The sequence below is a fragment of the Spermophilus citellus genome, assembly GCF_964194105.1.
Source record: "Spermophilus citellus genome assembly, chromosome: 7".
Taxonomy (NCBI): Eukaryota; Metazoa; Chordata; class Mammalia; order Rodentia; family Sciuridae; genus Spermophilus; species Spermophilus citellus.
In genome coordinates, this window is record NC_138188.1 from 77,998,769 (window position 1) to 78,024,932 (window position 26,164).

The 26,164-nt window shown below is 37.1% G+C and overlaps 1 protein-coding gene across 1 annotated transcript in view; it reads right to left on the reverse strand.

Moving 5' to 3' along the window:
* Positions 1–2,494: 2,494 nt before the first annotated feature.
* The window catches only part of MCCC1 (methylcrotonyl-CoA carboxylase subunit 1), a 69,623-nt gene continuing 45,953 nt past the window's right edge, over positions 2,495–26,164 (reverse strand). The window contains 8 exon segments of the mRNA XM_081300612.1: positions 2,495–2,838; positions 3,984–4,055; positions 11,523–11,630; positions 12,976–13,113; positions 16,216–16,265; positions 20,671–20,757; positions 22,491–22,707; positions 24,359–24,468. Of these exon segments, the coding sequence (XP_081156738.1) occupies positions 2,710–2,838; positions 3,984–4,055; positions 11,523–11,630; positions 12,976–13,113; positions 16,216–16,265; positions 20,671–20,757; positions 22,491–22,707; positions 24,359–24,468 (911 nt within the window). The 3' untranslated portion in view covers positions 2,495–2,709.

Genomic DNA, 26,164 nt, shown 5'->3' on the forward strand with positions numbered 1-26,164 from the left:
CCTCTAGTCTTCTCTTTCTCCATCCAGCTTGCATACTGATGTGAGATGAAATTTAAAAGAATATTTTATTTTAAAAATACCATTTGAGGGGCTGTGGCTGTGGCTCAGCGGTAGTGCACTTGCCTGGCAGGTGTGGGTTCAATTGTCAGCACCACATATAAAAAAATGAAAAACAAATGTCTATCAATATCTAAAAAAAAATTTAAAATATCATTTGAATTATAAATGTTTATGTAATATGTTACAAAGCATAAATCTGTAACAACCAGTCACAGCCCAATTAGAACATCAACAGTGGTTGTAAATACTAAAATCAACATTAATCACTAAAATCAACACCTAAAACTAATAGTTATTTTCCATTTAAAATTTTCAATTCGATTTTTAGAAAATTTAGTTTTATCACATGTATACATGAGCTAAACAGTAGATTGTCAGGTTGCTGACTCTGGAAGTTTGAACAGACAGTACTCTATTGTGTTTCTTGGAACATGCTTATAACAAAGCATTATGATTCCAACATTCATCCATGTTGACTATTAATCTGCTTATTTTATTGCTGAACAGCATCCAATGTGCGACTATCCTGTTTTCTGCCAACCAAGTCAGTTTCTAAAGCTTTATTTTTATAGATGTGAATATGAACTTTTTTTTCTTTCTTTCCAGTGCTGGGGTTAGAACCCAGTACCTTGCACGCGCCAGGCAAGTGCTCTACCACTGAGCTATATTCTGCAACAAACATTCTTGGTGCACAAATGTATTTTGGCATTTCTAAAAGTGGGATGTTAGCTATAGGATATGAAAATGAATAATCGTGTAAAATAATGTTAGTTTTCCTTGAAGGGCTCCAGTAGCCATACACTTTTTTTCCCAAAATGTCACTACTTTCCCTGCTAAAAAAATAATTGTGTATTCCCAATCAAAAACCAAAACATATCAAAACAAAAAACCCAAACCTGATGTTCCATGCCAGTTAATCCGGCCCCAACTGATATTTCACTTTCTTTGGCACCCCTCCCCCACCCCTTCCCCCTCCCCTCCCCCACCTCTTCCCCCCTCCCCTCCCCCACTCCTTCCCCCTCCCCTCCCCCACCCCTTCCCTCCTCCCCCCTCCCCAGAGGCACCTCCCACTCTGGTGCAGATCTACTCTGGCATGGAACACATCTTGCTCATTTTCAACAATGACACACTGCTCCTTATCATTGCTTATCTACAACTTCCACACCCTACTCCTGCCCCCTGGGTCCTCCATGAACCCTACCATGATCACATCTGTCCACAGAACTCTCTCACTCACACCAGCTCCTAAAATACCTACTTCTTACACCAGACAGGGCAGCAGCCTTGCCTCCACCCACATTTTGGGGATATGGAGTTTCAGGTTGCCTTGCTGGGGAGATGGACATTCTAACTACGTTGTGTAACATTTATTTGAGTACTCAGCATTTCTAATTTTAGTATTTGGTACCTTTCTCCCCACAGTCTTGCTGACACATTTGCTTCCATGGTACAGAGAAGATAGATTAATTTTGGAGTTGATGTTTTCCCACATAATATAACTTTTGACATGATTATGTTTTTATTATGTTTTCCCAATTAAATTATAGGCATCTTAAAGGGCAGAAACTATCTTTGTATTTCTTTGGATTCTCCACAGCATTTAACATGGTCTTATGTGTTCAGCAAACACAATTCAAGAGATATTTAACACTTCAATGAATATATCAAAATGCAGAAGGCTGCATGTTATTAGTAACATAAAATCTAGTCAAAAGGATAAAAATGAAATGGAAACTTTCTATTATTTTCATTAAGAAAAATGTTTCTCAAGAAAAAAGTATGCTGGGGTTGGGGCTGTAGCTCAGTGGCAGAGCATTTGCCTAGCATGCGTGAGGCACTGGGTTCAATCCTCAGCACCACATAAAAATAAACAAATAAAATAAAAGCATTCTGTCCACCTATAACTACAACAACAACAAAACAAAACCCAAAATAAATAAATAAAAAATAAAGAATAATAATAATAATAATAATAATAATAAGAAAGTATGCAGTACCTTGGCTTTCTGCTCTTATCCATTCTATAAAATTATGTTTTTCAAATCTACTCAAATTAAATATTAATAAATAATATATTGTAGCATAGTACACTTTTTTTTTACAAGCTGAGGAAAGGACAGTACAATAAAGGCAGAAGTGGTCTAGAGAGAAACTTTCTAGACTAGAAATAAATAACATTCATGTCTTTCAACTGCCTAATAAGTTACTATTTTCAATACAAAACCTTGGTTGAGTTTAGTTCTATGGCATCTGTCTCTAAAATATGTTACTCTCAATTTTTATCACAATCATAACTGGGAAGCAATTCATTTAATTAAATGACCTTTTCTGTTTCAATCATTCTCTTTTGATCAAGGTGCCACTCCTCCTTCCTTAAAGATACTACATTGTATAAAATTTGAGGCAGAAACAAACAACACTGGCTTCCAGTAAAAACCTAGAATTCAATTTTATTAGTATGAAATTTTCTGAGATAATTTGTTGCATTTGTGACCCAAGAGCATGATTCTCAAATATGAAACATTTTAGCACAATCGCACAATCATTTATTTAGTAAAACTGTTTATGAGATCCAGGGAAGAACAGGAGGTGCTTTCTGCTTTTAGTACACAAAAGACACTGCTCAGTTGACCATTTCTTTGATGGAATTTATACTGATTCCCTTTGATCAGATTCTTTTTCTTCAAACTCTACTAAAGGAGCATGTCTGTTGGCCTGAGAACCTTCATTGTAGAATACTTTCTTTATCGTGCCATCCTTTGGAGCTTTTATGGTATGCTGCAAAGACAAGACATGACAAATAATGGTTGCAGTACTAACAAGGACTGAATATATAACAAGTCAAAAAGTCTGACAAAAATGAAAAATGTGAACAGTTGTTTTGAAATTGTGTAATACATACACAGTTATGAAAATTATGCTGTGAATGGATAATTATGAATGTAATACACTTCACTATTGTCATGTATGTAAGAAATAAAATTTTTTTTTAAAATTTAAAAAGAGAAATTGTGTAATACAGAGAAAACATAGTTTTCTCTATTTTGATCTCCAGTCCTATCCCCTTTTCCTTTAATCCCTTTCCTTTACTTTATTGATCTTCCTTCTATTTAAAATATTTTTAGTTGTATATGGACACAATACTTTTATTTTATTTATTTATTTTTATATTGTACTGAGGATTGAACCCAGTGCCTCACACATGTGAGGCAAGTGCTCTACCACTGAGCTACTTGTGCTATTTTTAATTTGTGCATTATAGTTATATAAAAAATTGGAATGCACTGTGATCATATTCATACATGCACACAGCATAATTTGGCCAACTTCATTCCCCAGTTCTTCTCATATACCTTCCCTCCTCCCTTGCCTTTCTTTGCTGGTTTTTACTCTACTGATCTTCCTTCTGTTTTTGTGAGATCCCCCTTTTCTCTAGCTTCCACTTAAGAGAGAAAATCTTTGTCCCTTGACTTTCTGAGCCTCACTTTTTCCACTTAGCATGAAAACCTTCTCAGGTGAATGTAATATTTGTTCAGGGATGAGAACCATTCACCTACAATTTCCAACTGTCTCAAAACCTAGACAGCTGATTTAACTTGGAGGTTTTCACTTTGATACTAATGCTTGGCTTGCTAAGTTTAGCCTTAGAAAATACTAATGGTTAACATTCAGCTGGGTTATTGCCTGATTCCAAGCTAATGATAACTCCATAATCAGAAAAGGACAGGTGCAATTTCACAAAATTAAAATGAAAATGTATTTACAAGAAGGATGGTTTAGTTCTGTTTCCTGAAATGAATGCTTAGCCAATCCATGGCTTTTGGTATTTAAAATGATATTTACTCATAAAATAAGGCAAAAGAACAATTAGGTCTGAGAGTTTGCAATGTTTACTTGGCAACTGAACTCATGATTTCACATACCTCCATCTTCATGGCGATCATAACCATCAGAGAATCTCCAGCTTTTACTTTGTCACCAGCTTTTACAAAAACCTAGGAATTCAGAGTTACACATTTAATATTTAAAACAGAAAGGTTCTTCATAGTCTCTATTTTTAATTTATTTTTTTTAATTTTTGGGTACCAGGGATTAAACTCAGGGGTGCTTAAGCACTGAGCCACATCCCCCACCCTTTTTTATACTTTATTTAGAGACAGGGACTCACTGAGTTGCTTAGGGCTTCGCTAAATTGCTGAGGCTGGCTTTGAACTTGTGTATGATCCTTCAGCCCCAGCCTTCTGAGCCACTGGGATTACAGGAATGAGCCACCATACCTGGCTCCTTCCTTGTCTTTAGAGTTGGCATTTAAACATACAAAACAGAAGTATGTGTCCATGTGGTAGTGTTGTCTTCCTAAGTCAAATGTCCTGGCATAAACTGGAGATTTCCAGGTCAATACAGCGTTGAGGCACGGCTGCCAGGGGACAGCCCTGCCAGCCACAATCCCTACCTCCCAAATCATCTAGTCTTGCTTAATAAGACACTTTATATATCTTGGTATTCTTTAGTTTTTTTAATGAATGTACAATTGAGACACATCAATACAAGGAAGGACTAATACGTGTAAATGTCTCTATCACAGACAGGGATAGAGGGATAAATGAGGGCCTTGACTATTTTTTTTTTTTTTTTTTTTAATTTTGGGGTTGTCTAGGATAGCTGTTTCAAGTCCTCAGGGAGTGTGTAGTGGGTATGTAGATAACCCTCATTTGAGAGAATTAAATTTATTAGCAACCCCAGAAAAGTATTTCTACTTTCTCTTTTACATGTTCAAATGAACTCAAGATCCTATGTCTCACTGACTTTTTGCTTAACAAGGTTACCAAAAAGTTCTTGGAAACAGTGAAGTTAGGTTCTAAAGTCACAAGGCAGAGCTAAATTATGAAAAGGAGGAAGCGCAATCAAAAGCTCCACAAATCATCCAACCCTGGGTGATGCTTTAATACTGCCCAATGAATCACTGTCTGGGGTTAGGGTCAGTTATGGGAAAAATGTCTATCTTTAATTATTATTATTTTTTGGTACCAGGGATTGAGCCCAGGGGAACTCAATTTCTGGGTCACCTCCTCAGCCCTTTTTATTTTTTGAGACAGGGCCTTACTAAGTTGCTGAGGATGGCCTCAAACTTGTGATCTTTCTGCCTCAGTCTCTGGAGTTGCTGGGATTACAGGCATGGGCCACCATGCCTGGCTCTATTTCTAATTATTAATTTTTTTCTTGAGATAGGGTCTCACAGTGTTGCCAAGGCTGGTCTTGAATTCTTGGGCTCCAGCAATCCTTATTACTCAGCCGCCTGAGTCACTAGGACTACAGATGCTGTCCACAGCACTTAACTGAAATGTCTATTTGTAAAGTAAGACTAGGGTGGGGGATGTAGCTCAATAGTAGAGCACTTGCCAAGCATGCACAAGGCTCTAGGTTCAATCCTCAGCACTGCAAAAATAAATAACAATGACAAAAACAACAACAGAACACCATCACACACAAACACACACACACACACACACACAACCAACCAATCAAACAAACAAACAAAAAACCCTTTAAGACTAACTCTCTGCAGGGATGCTACACTGCAAGAGGCCTGTGGGAACCAAGACTGAACTGGCTAAAGGCAGATCTAGGTCTCTTAGATTAAAGCCCATTGGGAGCAAATATTCCCAGAGGACAACAGTGGGTAAGAATCACCCACATTGTTTAAATACTTCTTTTCTTTTTTGGGTACCAAGAAAATACAGTTGAATTTTTATGACTTAAATGCATTTGGGAAAACTCTTTTGTATTCCAGTGTATAAAAGGAGACTACTGATCTACCACTGTTTGAAGTTATATCAGTCTCTGCTTTGGTTTGAATATTTGTGTCCCTGAAAATTCATATGCTGAAATCCTACCCCGCAAGGTGACATTATTTGGAATTGGGCCTCTGGGAGGTGATTATAAAGAATTATTGCCTGTTTTCTCTTTCTCTCTCTCTTTCTTTCTTTCTTTCTTTCTTTCTTTCTTTCTTTCTTTCTTTCTTTCTTTCTTTCTCTTTCTTTCTCTTTTCTTTTGTACTCGGGATTGAATCTAAGGGTTCTCTTCCACTGAGCTTCATTGTCAGTCTTTTTTTATTTTAGATAGGGTCTCACTAAGTTGCTGAGGGCCTCATTAAGTTGCTGAGGCTGGCTTGAACTTGTGATCCTTCTGTCTCAGCCGCCTTGTGCCCATGTGTCAATTCATGACAAAATTATTTGCCATTAAATTTAACATTAAAGCCCAGCCTTTTTGGATAATGCTTGGTGAATGTTTCATTTTAATCACAATTTGAATTATGTATACACTTTTACTTATTGAACCCAGGGCCCTGAGCTACACACCCAAATTATTTGTACTTTGATATAAATTCCCACCTTCAAAAACAGCAGCAGTAGGGCTGGGGATCTAGCTCAGTTGGTAGAGTGCCTGCCTTGCATGCACAAGGCCCTGGGTTCAATTCCCAGCACCATACACACACACACACACATGCTGAGGGCCATTGCCAAGTAGGAATGACGCATCAAAATTTCCTTGCTAGCATACCCCATGTTCAATGGATTTCGCTGTTGACATTGCATGTAAGGTGACCTTGCTCAAGGACCAAGGTGGATCCGGGTTTAGAGCTGATCAGTTTGAGGAAGTATCCCGCTCCTTGAGTTTAAGGCGTTCCAGGTTTAAGACAAGTTTAGGGCGTTCCCGGTTTAAGACAATAGGGGTTTTAGGGAAGTTAGAGGTTGAAGATTATTGCTACTGGGATTAGGGCATTCCTGCTGCCTGAGCTCCCGTTGAGTTCTCGTGAGATTCAGAAAGTATATTGGAAAAGAAAGCGTCGTGGAATAGGTGAATTGGGCGGCGGCAGAACTGGGATTTCCCCAGAACGTGTGTGTAGAGGCCGGTGTGAGTTCGGGAATAAAGAATTGCTGTTTGAATCTACAAAGCTGTGAGTGGCTCGTGATCTTGTGCCCAGCCAAGACTGCAGCATTTGGTGGTCCATATGCAGAACGTCTGAAACTTGGAGGTAAGTGAAATTGCTCGCTCCCGAGGGAAGGCGAGAGAATGGGTGACCATTTCAAAGAACAATGTGTTCTTGTTTTGATTTATTTTGTTTTTGTTTCAAGTTGCCTGTTCTTAGAACTTTCTCAGGCAAACTGGGGAAAATGGTTGACTCAAGGTTTGAAGTTGTTCGCCTCCGAGGAAGAGAAATTGTTAGAGAAAGGAGGCACCCCAGTGAGACCAAGAACAGCTAGGACATATGTTGATACAATACAAAAATGTAGCCCATGGCTTTTTAGAGACGAGTTATTAAGTATATCAATGGGACCATCATGGTATCCTGTAGAAGGATTTTTCTTCAACAAGAAAGAGATGGCTAGTTCTGTTTACTACATTTGTCTAAGATCTTGGTTTTTACAGACATCTGATTAATTTACAAAGCTAAAGTGTTAAAATATCAACCACTAAATATAAAATCAAGTACTCTTTACTTATTAAGTTCCATAAGGTAATAATATATTTAAACATTATGTGTGTTTTCATAAATTGGTAAATAGAAAAAAGTTTAATATTGCTTTGGTCTGTGTCTTTGCTGAAACAAGGTTACTAAGTCTTAAGATTCTATCAGGTGTAATTTATATACAAAGAGTATAAGAAGTTTCAGTTGATTTATAAAAAGGGTTAATGGTTAAAAAAGAGATAAAAAGATTCAAGATGTGGAAATATATTTTAATATAAAAGGTTAAAGGAAAAAGAAATGTTTCTAGATGAGATAATCTCTGGTAATGTAAAAAGTTGTAAAATGCCATTTAAAAAGATTTTGAGGAAACTAGACTTACTTTAAAAGCTTGAGAAAGGAAGAAAGAAGAAAAAGATATTGGTACATGGCAGATTGAGACAAAGCTTCTTAATGGAGGGAAAAAAAAAAGCCTTTGGTTGAAGGGCAGCCATGTAAACTAACATTTAAGCGATTTAAACAGAATCGAAGCCTCGTTTAAAAGAGTGAAGCTGTAGGTGGTGAAAAGGTACATTTAAAAGTACAGTATAGATGATAATTGGAAGGCTTTAAAAGGTTAAATTGAAGGTGGTCAAGATACCTTCATGGTGGAAAAAAGATTGCTTTACTCATCAAACTATTAAAATGTACTTATTAAACCAAAAAGAGGGAGATGAGATAATCTTTGTGTGGTAAAGTAAAAAGTTGTAAAATGTCTAAATAAGTTGCAAAAGGCTTTAAAAGGTTAAATTGAAGGTGGTTAAGATGCCTTCATGATGGAGGGAAAAAAAAAAAACCCCATGAAAATGGGAAGATAATAAGATAAAAGATATTTAGATAAAGAAGATTAAAAATTTGAAGTGAAAAACTTTAAAGACAGAAGTATAGAAAGTTAAAAAGAAAAAAAGATAAAGAAGATGTAGAAAGATAAAAAATATGTAGGAAGACAAGAATTTTAAACCCACAAAATAGGAAACAAAAGAAAACTAGGAGGAAAAAAAAGCAACTAAGGGTGAATGTACAAACCTTAGAAGAAAACTAGAAGATAGAAATAAGATAGAAAATGGTTGAAAATGTCAAATAAAGGTATTTCAGATAGAAAATGCAAAAGGCTAAGAAAGGAGATTATTAGTAATTTTTTTTTCAAAAAGCCCATCAACTTTAATTTCTGGTGGTGCAGAAATTAGAAGTCTCAGATGAGGGTGTTAAAATTTATAGACAAGAGCCAATTTAGAAAACATTAAATTAGAAGGAAATTGGTTTAAAACCACATCAAAAAAATTAAAAGGACTAAAGTTAATTCTAAAAACTAAGGCAGAATGCTTTTGAAAGACTTAAATTTAAAAGAATCTTTAAGTGGTATATATCCCCCAAAGATAAACTTAAAATAACCCTTTTTACTCTAAACTTTCTAAATTTGGATTCATCAGGACTTAGTGCTGCGGAAAGACATATGTATCCAAAAAATGTACATAAGCCTAAGGTACTTTGGAAAGATATTCTAACAGGACAATGGAAAGGTCCCGACCCAGTTATTGTCTGGAGTCGGGGTTCCGTTTGTGTTTTTCCACAGGGAGAACAGCAGCCGATTTGGATTCCAGAGAGATTAACTAAAGCAATTTCTACAGAAAAAGAAGATGATTTGACTCAAATCCATAACAGCTGATATCCAGAGCTCCAGCTTGGCTATTCTTACATCTGCGACAGTGATTAACCACAGTGCTTTTTTCAATATCTATTTTATTATTGCATTTTTCCCACATCATAAAGTTCTATTTTATTTTTTGAGCTCATACAAACCTAGGTTAATGTTTTTCTGATCAGTTTTATTTTTTGACTGTGTTTTATTTTTTGACTGTGGAGTTTTTAAACATTGCAATGGAGATTTCACCTAGGTATAGCTACAAGGCCTTTATTTACTATTGTCTTATGTGTTGTATGTTGTGTGCACACTTCTGTTTTGTGTTGTATGTCTGTATGTGTGTATGTCCATATTTCATTTATGAGGAGCGCTCATGAAAAAATGGATCCGAATTTTTTTTTATTCACGTGATTTAAATGGTCTTATTTAAATTAGGTAAACAGCTGTTAAGGATTGTTTTTAAAGGTGGTTAACAGATCTGTTTGTTTGCTTTCACCCTTCCTTTTCATTATATTTAATAATTCTGTTCAGGATAATGTCTCTTTAGCATCATTGCCAGAATTCCCATCTCCATCCCAGTGCCGGTAAAGACTAAGATAAAACCAAACTACAGCTTCTATGATAGCTATCACAGTAAACTGTATAAACTGATGCATCAATGAATATAACTCAACAAGTATGCTCAATCAAGGACTTGATTTACTTTGGGAGGAAATGGACATATTGATAGAATTCTCCGATTTGAACTGCCTGCAGAACTTGCCTGGACTATATATCAGTTGCATGCATTGTGAAATATCGTCTGATGCAGCGAATTATGGTACTGCTGGCATACCTTTGCTGATGGTGTCACCAGTGACGCAATTTTTCCAAAGGAACCGTCAATTGGTTTGGTGTCGTGGCATTTCTGTATCCTCCTCCCTTCTACTAGTGATGGTCTAAAATTTGGGGGCCAACAGAGGTGAGGCAAAGAACCCCATCCCCCCACTGGCACCAAGGCTAAATTTGGGGGCCAACAGAGGTGAGGCAAGAACCTCACCCCCCCACTGGTGCATAGGCCTATCCACAAGCATGGCTGAATGCTGGACCGGTAGTCAGTGACGGGTTGATCTGATTGCAGTGGTATCAACCTAAGACAGGAAGCTGACGCCTAAAGGTCAGTTTTCCCATGACGGGTAAGAACCATATGTTGAATTGGACAACCTACCAGGCACGGTCCTTAAGCCACATTGCTTGTTGTTTAATTAATCAGAAGGGGGGAGATGCTGAGGGTCATTGCCAAGTAGGAATGACGCATCAAAATTTCCTTGCTAGCGTACCCCATGTTAAATGGATTTCGCTGTTGACATTGCATGTAAGGTGACCTTGCTCAAGGACCAAGGCGGATCCGGGTTTAGAGCTGATCAGGTTTGAGGAAGTATCCCGCTCCTTGAGTTTAAGGCGTTCCCGGTTTAAGACAATAGGGGTTTTAGGGAAGTTAGAGGTTGAAGATTATTGCTACTGGGATTAGGGCGTTCCTGCTGCCTGAGCTCCCGTTGAGTTCTCGTGAGATTCAGAAAGTATATTGGAAAAGAAAGCGTCGTGGAATAGGTGAATTGGGCGGCGGCAGAACTGGGATTTCCCCAGAACGTGTGTGTCGAGGCTGGTGTGAGTTCGGGAATTGCTGTTTGAATCTACAAAGCTGTGAGTGGCTCGTGATCTTGTGCCCAGCCAAGACTGCGGCACACACACACACACACACACACAAAAAGCCATGCATGGTGGGGCACGCCTGTAATCCCAGTGACTGAGGAGGCAAAGGCAGGAGGATCACGAGTTCAAAGCTAGCCTCAGCAAAAGAGAGGTGCTAAGCAACTCAGTGAAACCCTGTCTCTAAATAAAATACAAAATAGGCTGGGGATGTGGCAGAGTGTCCCTAAGTACCTGGTACCAAAACCAAAACAAAACATAGCAGCAGTCTTGGGCTGGAATGTGGCTCAAAGTTAGAGGAGGTGTTTGGCATATACAATGCTCAATAGGCCATTCACTTAGCATGTGTGAGGCACTGGGTTCAATCCTAAACACTATATAAAAATAAATAAATAAAATAAAGGTATTTTGTCTATCTATAACTAAAAAAACACTAAAAACAAACAGTAATCTTTATCATATATTAGGTAAATAGATATTTTCAACTAAGATTGAAATACAGAACTTGAATCTTAGTTTCTTGAACAAATGCTTTCCAATAAGCCTGATTTAGAGAGGGAAAAGAATATATATGACGAAGTTCAACAAAGGCAGTAACAAGGCCTACAGATGCCATGTGATTACCTTTTCAATGGTTCCAGTCATAGGAGCTATGGTACCTCCCTGAATTCCTTCTGAGCTTGCTGAATACAAATATTTGGGTATTGGAATGCCGATCTCGATACTTCCTTCCTATAAAAAGAAAATGATCTGAAAATGAAATCAATAAAATATAAATCAAATCCTATCACTGTGTTTTACTAATAAACCTGAGGTTAAGATGCTTTTCAAGTTATTTGTTAACTGTTAGTCATCAGTCATTTCTTACAGTGGGTTATAATCAGAACACTGGGTTCTAATCTAGCTTTGTGACCTTGAGCAAATCACTAAACTTTTCTTGGTGTTGGTTTCCCATTATGAAGGAGTAATGGCATACACATCTCACTAGGAATTAAAGAATTAAAGCATATAACTGTGGGTAACAGCCACTGTCTGGAAGCGACTTTTAGGAGCACCATCACAATCAAGTGCTTAATCTATCCCAGGAACTTCACACACACATACACACACACACACACACACACGAACACACACGAACACACGTATATGCGTGTTCGTGTGTGTGTATAATCTATAAATATATATGTAAATTATGTTATTAATCATTACAACAACTCTACAAGGGAAATAATGATGGTCCTACTCATAGATTCATAAATGGGGAACTGAAGTCCAGTTTAACTGTGCAAGGTCATATAGCTGCTAAGAGACAGGAACAGATTTTGAATCAAAGCAGCCTCACATTCTAGAACTCTTGTTCTCCTTTACTCCATGTTCTGCCTTTACCATTGTATTTTAATAGTCAACTATGGAAAGGAGTGCCTGGAAAGTAGGATCAACCTTGACTCCATGTATATAAGTTTAATAACTATAGACTACTGAAGTCATCTCATCACCAAGGACTGTGATCTATAAAAGGGTTCCCAAATGTGAGAAGACTCCAAAAAGGCCAAAGTACATCTGATCATGCATTTCCCTTCTGCCCAGACACGGGGATAGGGACGCACCAGGCAGCAGCCTCCCAATCAAGACCATGCACAGCCTTCAAGAGACCACCATTAACCCCACCTGCCTTCCTACTGCCCTCAGCCCAGTGGACTCTTATCCCAGTGGTCATGTCCTCCGAGATCCCCAGAATTTCCAGTGTCAGAAGGATAATGGCTGGGGAAGCCCTATAAGAACACTGCCCACTGACCAGGGGAGACTCACAAGGAGTGTGCAAGTCTTATTTTAGAATTCCAAGGAAGAGAATGATTATGCATTGAATATTGAGAACCTATGTGAATAAAACAGTGAACAGAGAACTTACAGAAGGTTAGAATGTGGCAAAGAGACACATTTGGAAAGGGAAACTGAGGGAAAAATGTTCACCATGGTGGCTAAAGGAAGTGGAATCTTTTTGATATTTCAGTGAAATGCCTCTGGTCAAGCAATTCTGTTCCAGACCCTAAGGGTGATATTATAAAAAGAGACATACCATGGAAAATAGGTAAATAGTGTTTTCCAGGATAATTAGTTTAGTTTTAGTAGCAACTCCATTAACAAAACATTTCAGGTAAGTGCAGTCTCCTTCACTATAAAGATCACCAGTGACTTGGAAAGTTTTATCCTCAATCTGGAAAAAAACAGAAAAATATAATCTTTGAAATAAGTGCACTACTGTACAGAGTTAATAGAATCAAAATACTTAGAAACAACAGTGAGATAATTAAAAGAAAAAAAAGGCTATACAAAGCATAACACCATTGATAAAGTTTCATTTAAGAACAGAAAGAATAGCAATAAAAATATAAATCAAATTAAGCAAAATTATTGAAATTCATTTGGGTATATTACATGTTAGTATTCATTTCTGAGTACCTGAGTTTATAGTCAAATTTAGTTTTCCTATGCCAGTGTCAGTAATATGAAAAGCTAGAACTACATAATTAGATGGTATTTCTTTCATTTCATCAACATGTAGATCCAATTCATGAGCCTTGGTTATGATTTAAGATGACAAATTAGCAGAAGATTGACCACAATTTTCTCACTTTAAGAGACTATGTGCCAAAGAACAGATTTCAAATGTAATGTTTCAAGGAAGCTGACAAAAAGAACATGAAAATTTGTTTAAAAGAATATCTTCTCTCATAGACACTCAAGAGAAAAAATTTTTATGCATAGAAAATTCGCTTAAATCTCTGTACTTTTCATTTCATTCAGTCCAATGATGTTAGTGTAGAAATCCTATGGCTATTCTTTTCAAACATATTACGTAGACTAAGGTGAAATAGGTCATATTGCCATTTTTATACATTGGTTCTCATCTATCCTAAGTTAAATATGACATTTTAGTCTGCTTTGTAACCTTCTAAAACAGCAATTTGAATGTTTGACAAATTCTCATGATGTAAAGGTTAGATTGGAAACATTTTTTTTAAAGATTCACAAAAGCACATTCTAAATTTGTGGATTTAGTTTCATGAACTGAGATAGAGCAAATTGGCAATTACTAGTTACCAAGGGATAAGAGAGGTCCCCAAACCAGAAGCACCAATATGAGTTACAACTCTCATATACTAAAGTAGGTAGACTTCTCGTGGTGGTATGGATCTCAGAGAAAGAAAACCAGTATATCTCAAAATGTTGGGAAGTCTGACACATATTGATAAATCCATTTTGCAGGATTTGAAATCTCTTAGCTAATATTAAAAATGATCTACTCTGTCCCTGAATTTGTACCTTATTATAGGAATTTGTTTGAATGCTTACATTTTAAACCTTTCTAGCATTTAATTTTGTCAGTGTAATGGACTTGTTATTATTTTGGTACCAGGGATTGAACCCAGGGGTGCTTAATCACTTAGCCACATCCCCAGCCCTTTTAAAAATATTTTGAGACAGGGTCTTACTGAGTTACGTGGAGCCTTACTAAGTTGCTGAGGCTGGCTTTGAACTCACAATTATCCTGCCTCAGCCTCCCAAGCCGCTGGGATTACAGGTATGCATCACTGTGCCTGGTTTAATGGACTTATTTTAATTGAGGGCTGTCATAACTTTACATTGGAGGTACTAAAGTAGATTCCTTGGGGTTCCCAACACCCATCTGAGGGGGGGGGCATGAAGTCAAACTTTTTCATAATAAGACTAAGATACAATTTCCCTGTTTTACCCTCATCCTTTCATGAGTACGCAGTGGAATTTTCCAGGAGCAATAAAAATATAAATCAAATTATGCGATACTATCTTTCTGATGGCTAATGGAATGTGTTCTTGGATAATCATAGGTTTTAAAGTTCTGTGGTCTATAATGCAATAGTAACAAAACAAAAACTGGATTAAAAAATAGGCAAAGAACCTGAATAGACATTTCTCCCAAGAAGGTTTATAAATGGCCAATAAGCATATAAAAAAGCTGCTCAGGTTGGGGTGTAGCTTGGTGATAAAGCACTTGCTCAACATGTATGAATTTGATTCCAGTACCCACCCCCCCACACACAAAGTTTCAATGTTCTTAGTCATTATGGAAATGCAAATTAAAAGTCAAAATGAGATACCACTTCATACCCATTAGGATGGCTATTATTAAAAAAAAATGCATGATAACAAAAACAAAACAAAAAAAATTTAACAAGTAGTAGTCAGGATGTGGAGAAGGAATCCTTGTGCACTGCTGGTCAGAATGCAAAATGGTAGAGTTGTTAAAGAAAACAATATGGCTATCTCTTAAAACATGAAAAATAGAATTACTAGCTGGCTTCAGTGACACAGGTCTCTAATTCCAGCTACCCAGAAGGCTGAGGCAGGAGGATCACAAGTTTGAGGTTAGCCTGGGCAACTAAGCAAGACCCTGTCTTAACAAAAATAAAAATGAAAACGGTTGGGATATAGAATCTAGAATATTTGAGTCCCCAGCACTTAAAAAAAAAAAAGGTAGAACTTGTTCTCAGGAGTTGAGGGGAAAAGGGAATGGAGTTAATATTGTTTAATGGCTACAGAATTTCAGTTTTGCAAGATAAAATAAGTTTTGGGCTGGGGTTGTGGCTCAGTGGTAGAGCGCTTGCCTGGCACATGTGAGGCACTGGATTCCATCCTCGGCACCACATAAAGATAAATAAAGGTATTGTGTCCACTTATACAACTAAAAAAAGGTTTAAAAAATAAGTTTTGGAGTTGAATGGTTGTACAACTATGTGAATATATTTTAATGCCATCGAGCTGTATGCTTAGACATGACTAAATGGTAAATTTTGTTATGAGCATTTTACCATAATTAAAAAATAAAAAATTCCCAGTTAAAATTTCTAGATGGTAAATTTTGGTATAGATGTGACTACCATAAACAAAAGATCTTTTGGGGAGGTGTCTCAATAATTTTTCAGAGTGTATAGGGTTTCTGACACCAAAAACTTGAGAACTGCTGATTTTGAGGCAAACACATACATAACTTTAGGGCTTGCTAGATGTCTGATTCAAGGCTATTACTTCTTGCCAAGTTTTTATTCTTAAGGAAACCATGGCCAAACTGAGCAAACAAAGAGTTAGAAACTATATATGGGGTAATTTCTCCAAACTGGTCTGAAATAAAAGCACATAACATTCTTCTAACTACAGTTACAATAGTCAAAGGCTTAAGAGAAATCAGAGATTTAAAAAAAAAAAAAAAACACTCGTTCAGTAGGAGAGAAGCCAGAGTTAGCTCTGAACTGTAGAATAAAACCTGATTAAAGCTTACCTGCATGCCATATGACCCATCATGGTTATATGTTACAGCTATTGCTACATCTTTATGGAAAAGGGGGAAAATTAAAGAAAAATTAGAAGACATTCACTTATTCAATAACTGAGATGCCAAAATCTCATTTTCAATCTTAAGATAATCAGCTGTTCACAAAAGGATCATCATCTTTTAACTCCCTGGAAATAAAGGCTTTTTCTTAGAAAAGCATCTGGCAGGCAGGTTTCAATGAAGTTCAACTTCAAACTTTTCTTTTTTAAAAATTCAGTTTTAGATATTTTTAAAGTTGTAGAATATTTTCTATATTTGCCCTACAATGAAAAGTCTGCAGTGTCATAGCAGAGAATACAATGAATTGATAAATAGAAGTTCTGGTTTAAGACCCAAATTTCTGATTTCCTCTGTGGTCCTGACTTGAGTCACTAAATCCCTGAGCCTTTTTTTTTCTGAGCTACTTAGTGGGTATGAGAATGTAACAATGATTACATAAGTGAGAGAGTGCTTTATAAACAGTAATAGACTATACAAATATAGGAAATCATTCATGTTATTACATGAATATGGAATTGATTGAAGACTACTCTAGGAGTTGGAAATCAAGTTTTGTAGAAGCCTAGGGGTGCGGCTCAGGGGTAGCATGCATGCTTAACATACACAAAGCCCAGGGTTTGAGCCTTAGCACCAGGAAAAAAAAAAGTATCATGGGGAAGCATATAGGTCAAAATAATTTCATTACCTCCTGACACTTCAACCATCACTTTCATGCTGCCAGCTCAAATCTGTTTCTATCCCTGACTTTCCTTCCTTCTCTAGAACTCTGATTAGTCAACTGCCAGCTGGATGCCACACTGGCATCCTAAAACGATCATGATGGGTCCAACAAATCATTGTACCCTCCTGGCCTATGAGCTCCATGACTAGCACCACTTTTCTTCTTGTCATCTGTACTTACAACCTGTCATCCTTGCCTCATCTTTCTTTGGGCTTTCTACCTCCAGCAGTCCCCATATGGTTACCAAATTCTTTCCTCTGCGTACCTGTCCTGTGCATGCTTGCCTTTCCATTCCCATTGCTCTACCTTGACCCAGGCCAGGCTGTCTCAGGTCTGAATGGCTCTGAGGAGATCCTCCAGGATTTTCCTGCTTCCTATCTCAATCCTTCCAGCTTATGCTTCCTAGCTTGTCCCCAGTGCACTCAAAACACTTGGCCTGGTTTGACGGCTCCAACCTCTCAGCCTTATTTGCTATCTCTCCCCTGCACACACAGACTTCTGCTCAAAAAATAAATGGGGAAATGGGCCAATACTCCTCATTTGTGCCTCTGCTCATGGCTCCTCCTTCACCATGTTGCTGTCCCCAGCCACAATAAAACCCCATGCCTGCTTTCTTCACACCATGCTCACTGTCTTTGGGAAGTCTGCCTGGCAGGATAAACTCTCTCCTCTAAACATTTATATTTCTGCATATAATGATTCTCCCCTCATCCTGATTTATGATCAAAGTGAGTTTTCTCTTCATGAGTTGTTTAAAAAAAATTTAGTAATAAAAGCATTCACAAAAGTCAAATACTAATACACAAAAACTCCAGGGTCTGCAATGTTAACCATACCCCATCCATCTTCCCAATACATTTCCAAATGGTGAATTCTTTTTATTTTTTAAATTTTTTTTTAGTTGTAGATAGACATAATACCTTTTTATTTATTTATTTCATGTGGTGCTGAGAATTAAATCCAGTGCCTCACGATGAGTGCCAGACAAGCGCCCTTACCACTGAGCCACAACCCCAGCCCCATGGTGAATTTTTTGATAGAAAAAAGTGCACAAAGATATTTTTTCCCTCTTCTCCACTTCACTCAGCATATCTATATCTTCAAAGATTTTTGTACTGGGTGTATGAAAATTCTCCACACCCATTTTGTCAACATGCTTTAACTTTCTTAGAAGAAAATGCCTTGAATTACACCCGATCAATGTTCTTTCAACTTATAAAATATGAAAAATAGTTAACTGATACAAATGCCAGTGGAATCATATAAAAGACACTGCCGTTGACTCTAAATTCTTTTAAAGCATTATAAAGTGATTAAACTTGTTTCTCTCTCCCTTACATATTTCTTGTTACTCACCAGAGAAACTTAACACCCTCATGCATTTAATAAGATATGGAAATCTAGCATGGCATGAGGCAAGTATGCATATGTTCCTGGAGTGAGGGTTTCAAGTGCTGGCTCCACCAGTTACTTTCAGTGTCACTTTTGAAAGATTACTTATCTCTCTATGCTCTGGCCTTGGCTCAAAGAGATCAGTAATTTACAAAGTTGACATTAATAACACTGATCTCACTGGCCTGTTCTGAAAATGTAAATGAAATAATCTTTGGAAAGTGTTTAACAAAGTATCTAACACACACCAAATAATCAATATATCTTAGCTGTTATTATTATTGAGGGTCGGGCATGGTTCTGTAAAACATGGCTAAAAGTAACAAAGTAAGAAAAAATTTCAAGCCTTGAATACAGTATTTGAAATACTTGGTTATTCTCACTGAGATCATGAAAAGTTGATTCTACTTTTGATTTTTAAATGCTTTGGGGCTCTTAGGGCTCTTTTGGTGTATTTTCCTATGGTCATTGCTGATTAGCATTTTTCAGAGATTCACCATAATTTTCTTTTCTTTTTTTAGTACTGGGGATTAAACCTAGGGGAATAAACACTGAACTATGTTGTCTGCCCATTTAATTTTTTATTTTGAGACAGTGTCTTACTAAGTTGCTGAGGACCTTGCTAAGTTGCTGAGGCTTGCTTCAAATTTTTGATCCTCCTGCCTCCCAAGTCTCCGGGATTACAGGCATGTGCTACTGTGCCTGGCTCTCTATAACATTTCTAAAAGCTACTACTACACTCAGACCTGGATTATTTTTGTAGAATACTGCCAAAGGGTGTAGTGAACAGGAGTCATATTAGCTTTTCAATTATGTATGCATTATTTTAACATGAAACTTTTTTTAATTCTAAAAAATTCAGCATAATTTAAAACACTACTTATTGCTTAAATAAAGATTCTAGCCAAATAACAATTGGTTGATCTAGTGAATTACAATCCCACATACAATTCTTCTGTTTAATTGAGGTTTAATTGAAATTTTACTGCTTCTGATACTTCTATTCAGCATATAGGATTCTAGAGAAAGATATTCCCCAAGTTTTGGGGCTGCTTTTTTAGAATGAAATGAGTAAACACATTAGCATAAAATGGACAGGGAAATCATATGCACAATGCTACTATGTAAAAGATATTTCCAAACTTTCCTTATGATAGCTTAAAAATATACTGATGCATTTAAGGTAATGCACATGATAAGAAAATAGCTAAAGATCTGTAATCCAAGTAGTTTCTGTGAATGAAGAATTTGTTACTAAGTGAGTGAATGTCTAGAGTTGAAGTAGAAAAGATCCTACTCTGTTTAGAAAAAGAGGGAGTAACAATCAGTAGGCAAGAGGATTTGGCTCCACCTTGTACATAGATTTTTTTTAAAGGGAGCTCTCATAGTTAAGGGATACCTCACAAGGACACCAGATGACTGCTCCCATCTGGCTTCCCATGTAAACTGTCCTACAGAAGAAGGGATATGGTCACCAGCCATCACAGGATACTGATCCCTCTGGTATGTGACCCTGGGTATAAATTTATTACCTGTCTTCTGGCTTAGATATCAGCCTCTTCTGACTTCAGTTAAAATAAACCAGTCCTTACTTTGAACCACTCAAATTAGTTTGTAATAAAATTATTCTCCATTGGAAAAATCATGGGAGTCAATATCAGAAAGAGTGGGCAGTCAATAATGCTGTGCCATCTATTATCCTTGAGTAAGTGACTTCACCTCTGTGCCTCAGTTTCATCATCTGTAGGTGGGAGTAATATTGACTCCCCCTCATTAAGTTGTTGTGAAGACAAAATCTCACATGTGATAAGGCACATAATAAATTACAGCTCTTTAGCAATCCACTTCTACCTCAAACATCCAAAACATTGCCTGAGCAATGGGTAATCCTCCCTCTCTGACACAGTTTTAGATATTGTTTTTCTTATTTTTAAAAGTAATACACTTTTACTGAAAAGCAAAAAAGTACAAGGAATTGGGGAAAAATCCTATCATCCTATGATAAACTTGCCAATATTTTGGTATATTTTATCTCAGTTGTTTTGCTGTGTATGTTTTATGACATATTTTAAAATATTTACAAACATAGAAAAGTGTAAAGAAAAATAAGAATCATCAATTGCACCACCAACAACCAATCAATTCTAATTTTGGCATATTCCCTTCCATTGTTTAGGGCAGGTATTTTAAAAAATGTAATTGGTGATGACCAGGCTGAACTGTCTTTTTTAGTTAAATGTGAAATATTTCTATGACTCATATTTCTCTTTTAATAAGGTATTTCTTACCTTTTTTACCATCTCTAAGAGTCATGTTTCTGGTGTATGAGATGTTAAGCCTTCTTCCATTGCTGAATGAAAATGGAGAGAATTGATCTAGAAAAAAATTAAAATTCCAAACAAATTTTAAAATATCAAGCCTACTTAATTTACCTTACAAAAGAACATAAACCACAGGTCCTAAACTGTTGAATCAGTTATTTTCTTTGTTCTTTTTATTGTTTTAAATTTAAATTAGGTACTTCCATTTCTGTCATATATTCATTTATTTGTATTTATATACCCATTTATATCTTAGAAAATTTTATACAAGAAATCCAAGCTTCTCTGGGAGAATCAGAATATTTGCAACCTAAACTCTCATTCTCTGGTGGCATAAACTGCAGTGGCCACTCCCTTTTGACAGGGCAAATGCATTCCAGGTCACCAAAATCTTTATCACTCACTATTTTTCTTTCACCTGGTATCTTTCACAGTTCTACTTTACTGATATAGCACTTACAGGTGTTTGAGGGTACATTCTCTGTTGGACAAAGTAGCTTAATTAAATTGAAGTCATTATATTTAGAAGCACATATCTGTACCAGTTATAAATTTAAAAAAGAAAGCAAGAGGACACTCCATTCTAACAATGTTAAGTTCAGGCTTAGTAATTTCACATGGGGCACATTTAGATGCATTTGCATTTAATAATAAATGAACAGAGTAAAAATCTAAAGCAGAGCTGTACATTTTTTTAATATTTATTTTTTAGTTGTAGTTGGATACAATACCTTTATTTTATTTATTTATTTTTATATGGTGCTGAGAATCAAACCCAAAGCCTTGCACTTGCTAGGCAAGTGCTCTACTGCTGAGCCACAATCCCAGCCCTAGAGCTGTAATTTTAAGCCTTCAAAATAACTGTCTTGAATGCTGGGCACAGTGGCACATGCCTGCAATTCCAGCAACTTGAGAAGCTGGGGCAGGAGGATTTCAAGTTTAAAGCTAGCCTCAGCAACTTAGTGAGACCCTGTCTCAAATTAAAAAGTTAAAAAAGCTAGGGATATGGTTCAGTGGTTAAGCACCCCTAGGTTCAATCTCTGGTACTAGGGGGAAAAAAATTAAAAATAAATAAAATAAAACTATTTTGAATCAATCTAGAAATTAAAGATCTTCAAAAAAGGATCTTATAAAAAGATAGGCATATATAATACTCCTAATAAGAAAAGATAAATAGGCTAGATTTAAATTTTTTTTTTTTTTTTTTAAATAGAGACAGAGGAATGACAGAGTGGACCTCAAGAAGTAGTGAACAGGGCTGGGGATGTGGCTCGAGCGGTAGCACACTCGCCTGGCATGCGTGCGGCCCAGGTTCGAGCCTCAGCACCACATACCAACAAAGATGTTGTGTCTGCCGAAAACTAAAATAAATATTAAAAAAAAAACATTAAAAAAAAAAAAAAGAAGTAGTGAACAACAGAAGTCACAGGCATCAGCAAGAGGTAAAGAAAGAAGTAGAATCAAAGAGCATTCTGCTATCATGTATAACTGATTAGAACACATAAATGAAAAATTTGAAAGAAAGAAAGAAGTAGTGTTTGAAAAGAGACCCATTTCTACAAGGTTAGGGGATTAGTTAGGCTACACTTAGCGTATGAAATTGTGTTTATGGGTTCATCCATGATCTGTGCAGAGCTCTCCTTCACACTAAAGAAGACATCTGCAGGGAATGATACCAGTCACTGAGAGGAGAAAAGGGAGGCAAGAGTGACATACAAAAAAGGAAGTGTACCCAGTGATGATTCATAAAGTGTTTCAGGCAGAGGAAAGAAAAATGCATTCTGTACCTTGTGTCTGGAGTTTGAAAGCATTGGTCATAGCTTTCTCTTTGAGGATGAGACCCAGAGCTGCCTGGCATAAATATTCTTTGGCTACAGCCCTCTGACTGGGCAGCAGTTCTTTGTGGTGTTGAGGGATGAAGTCAGTGTGCACATTACCAGCTTCAAACTCTGGATGGCCAGACAGGCGCAATAGGAAGTCGATATTGGTACATAATCCCACGATCTAGGAAGAGAATAAAGCCCAGGTCCTACTGAGTGGGGGAAACAATCCAGTTGGAAAAGCATCTTTTTTTGTTCCCCCTAAATAGTTTCTACTGTGGACAACCCTTAGAAAAAGGAAAAAACTATAACGGTATCATGTGGTAAAATGTACTTTCATCACATCTACCACTATATATCTGAATTTCACACTTCAAGCTACATTTTAATAAGATAAAGGAGATGGCAACGGTGTTACAGTAGGTAGTGTAGAGACATTTAATTGACTCAGATTAGGAAACAGGTAAAAGTTAAGAAACAGCCTAGGGCAGTGGTGCATACCTATAATACCAGCAGCTCAAGAGGCTGAGGCAGGAGGATCATGAGTTCAAAGCCAGCCTCAGCAACTTAGGGAGACCATAAGCAACTTAGCAAAACCCTGTCTCTAAATAAAATATAAAAAGGGGTTAAGGATATTGCCCAGTGGTTAAGCACCCCTGAGTTCAATCCTCAGTACCAAAAAAAAAAAAAAAAGTTAAGAAACATAAATAAAATTTATTTGCAAGATACTGAAGAATGGTTGCACATTAACACTTCCACAAAATAAGATGACTGCAAATATCAGGCAGGATTGCTACACTGGGGAGGGAATAGGATTCAATGGCCTCAAGGGAACTTCTTTCCAACCTGAGAATACAAATTTTACACATTGCTTTTTAAAAGATATAAAATTAACCCTAATCTACCAAATAAAGAGGATCAGAGATTAAACTAGCTGTATGAGTCTTGAGTGAATTAATTCATTCATTCATCCATTTCTTCATTTACTTAATAGCCATTTACTAAGCACCTTTTAGGCATCCAGGCCCCGGAGACAGTGAGGAATAAGTAGATGAAGTCCTTACCCTCACAAGCGCTTATTTTCTAGAGAGACTATGTATAACAAACCACATATCTAAACAAACATCTAATATAAACTAGTTTTTTTTTGGTTAGCATGTGACATTTAAACTAAAAGGGAATAGAAAACAGCAAAGGGTCCTATTTTTAAAGGGAGAGGCTGGGAAAGGTCACTGTGAAGTATGGAGGGCTGATGACAGGGATCCCTGAGATCAATGGGGGATGAACATTCTGGAGGAGAGGACATGACTCCATGTGGGTGTGCCTAAGGAGGCAAGGAGGCCACTACAGTTGGAGCCACAGAAATCAGAGGTTTGATCAAATTAACAATGTAATAATGTTAAGATCATGGGTTAATAAATCCTTCCATGAAGCTAAATCAATGTGTTATGATACTTTCTGCCCTAATTAATATGCTACAGAAATATAACCAACTGTCAAAAGGATGAAACTGAACCTAATTATTTTCCTTTGGATAGGAGTTACTGGACTGTATACAACACTCTTATAGTTGCCTTATTTATAGAATGACTAGGATTTCACTAAAATGTAACACTGACACTGATCCTAACAGTTTCACTTCTGCAATCTTTCTTTTCTGAAATCAAGAAGTCCTCAAAGACTACTCTGATCGATTGGAAATTTCCTCATGGGAACTCATTTTGTTTGTGACATACAAGCAGCTGGTGGAAATAAGGTGACAAGACTAAGGCTCTGACAAGAACAAAGAATGACTTTTGATGTTGACCAAAAGCATCAGGCTCCAGGTGACTCACATTGTACTGACGAAGGCTGTATCTCAGTTTTGTCAAGGCCACCTGACGATCTGCAGCCCATATGACCAGCTTCGCGATCATGGGGTCATAGTGTACTGAAACTTCATCTCCTGAAATTGAAAAACCACAGAACCTTTCAAAGTCCAAATTTGAAGAAATAAAATATGAGAAGCAAGACATTCTGCCTATGTACATTTCACACCTAGTCCTTATAAACTCCTGCAGGGTGGACTCAAGAGGGTTTTAAAAACTTGTCCAAACTCTAATGAGGATGTGGCCACCCTAACATGTTAATTTAGTAACATGCAGGCTGCCTTCCCCTTTCTTATCTGTTTTTGAACCTTTTTTCCCTTTCTTCTTTTGGAAATCAATGGAAACTCCTACTTCTCGCTCACTTCTGTTTTTTGCATTTCCCCCCCTCTACGCTTTCAGTTTCCTCATCAGTAAAATAAAGATAATAATTCTTCTCTCCTGGAGGGTGTTGGGAGGAGTGAATATAAAGTGCCAAGTGCTGTGCCTGGCAAAGCTGATAAGCAAGTAGCAAGCAGCAAGCTTAGTAAGATTACAGTCTAGAGAACAAGAACCATGGCATATCCCACTTGACAGAAATGGTTCGAATTACAAGGATGTGGTGCATCATACAGATTGTTGTGGGACCTTTTCCCCATTTTGGCAGGTCGTTTGACCTCTCTGAACTCCAGGGTCCTTACCTATAACATCAAGAAGATGCAATTTACTCTCTTATCCATATACCCACGTATCAACACATATTGAACACCCACTAGGCCTCAGCTTGAGCAAGGTGCTGCAAATATAATATGAAAAGCATAGTCCTTCCCTTCAGAGTCTTACAGAAAGAGCGACATGAGACAAGGAGTAAAATATCACAGGAGTACAACACGGGCAATGCCCATGGAATGCATGAACGATTTCAGGTACGCAGAACAGAGGGCTGGGAGCAGTTTCCTAGACTAGATGACCCCTCTCAGGACCAAGAGGAGAATATGGAAGCCCTTCTCAGAATTACATCTGTGCTCTCCTTTGAGCAACTTAACTATGTAGCAAGCTCTGCTTGTCCCAAAGGTCCCTTCTTCCTACTGCAGTGTTCTTTTGTTTCCAATGTGCTCTGCAATATGTTAAAAATGCCATTAACTACCAAATCTTGCTGTGGCTTAGCCAATTTATTATGAAGAAGTATTAATTCCTCATTTTGGCTTGCAAGACGCTATATGATTTGCCCTAAATCATATAGCTGTATCTCCAAATACCCACCTTCCTGACCTTTTCTTCAGCCATAGTTCTTTAAATACAACTTTCACCTTCTCTTTTCTTCACTTTTCATTATGCTTATTAAATCTTGCCTACTTAAGTTCACTTAGGACTTCCTCTTAAAGCAGGTCCTGATGATATCAACCTAATACAACCTCTCAGTCCTGAGAAGTGCTATAGCTCATCATTGTGTAACCTACTCTGGCAACTGAAATGAAAATGGCAGTAAATAGCCATCTTAATGGCTCAGACTCTGAAGCTAGATGCCTGGGTCTGAATCTTAACTCCAAAGATAACATTGAAGTTAAGTCACTTAACTCCTCTAGTGACTTAGTTTCTTCATCTCAAAAATGGGCACAGTAATAGTACTTGCTCATGAGGCGGGTGGGTCTCATGTTAAAAGAGGCCCACACCGAAAAATCACCAAGAATAGATAGGAGGCACTAAGGAATTCTTAGTTATAACTAATGTTATTTAATCGTATGCCCAACTATGAAAACTCTTGCACTATTCCTTTCCAATGTAATTTATTTTTTA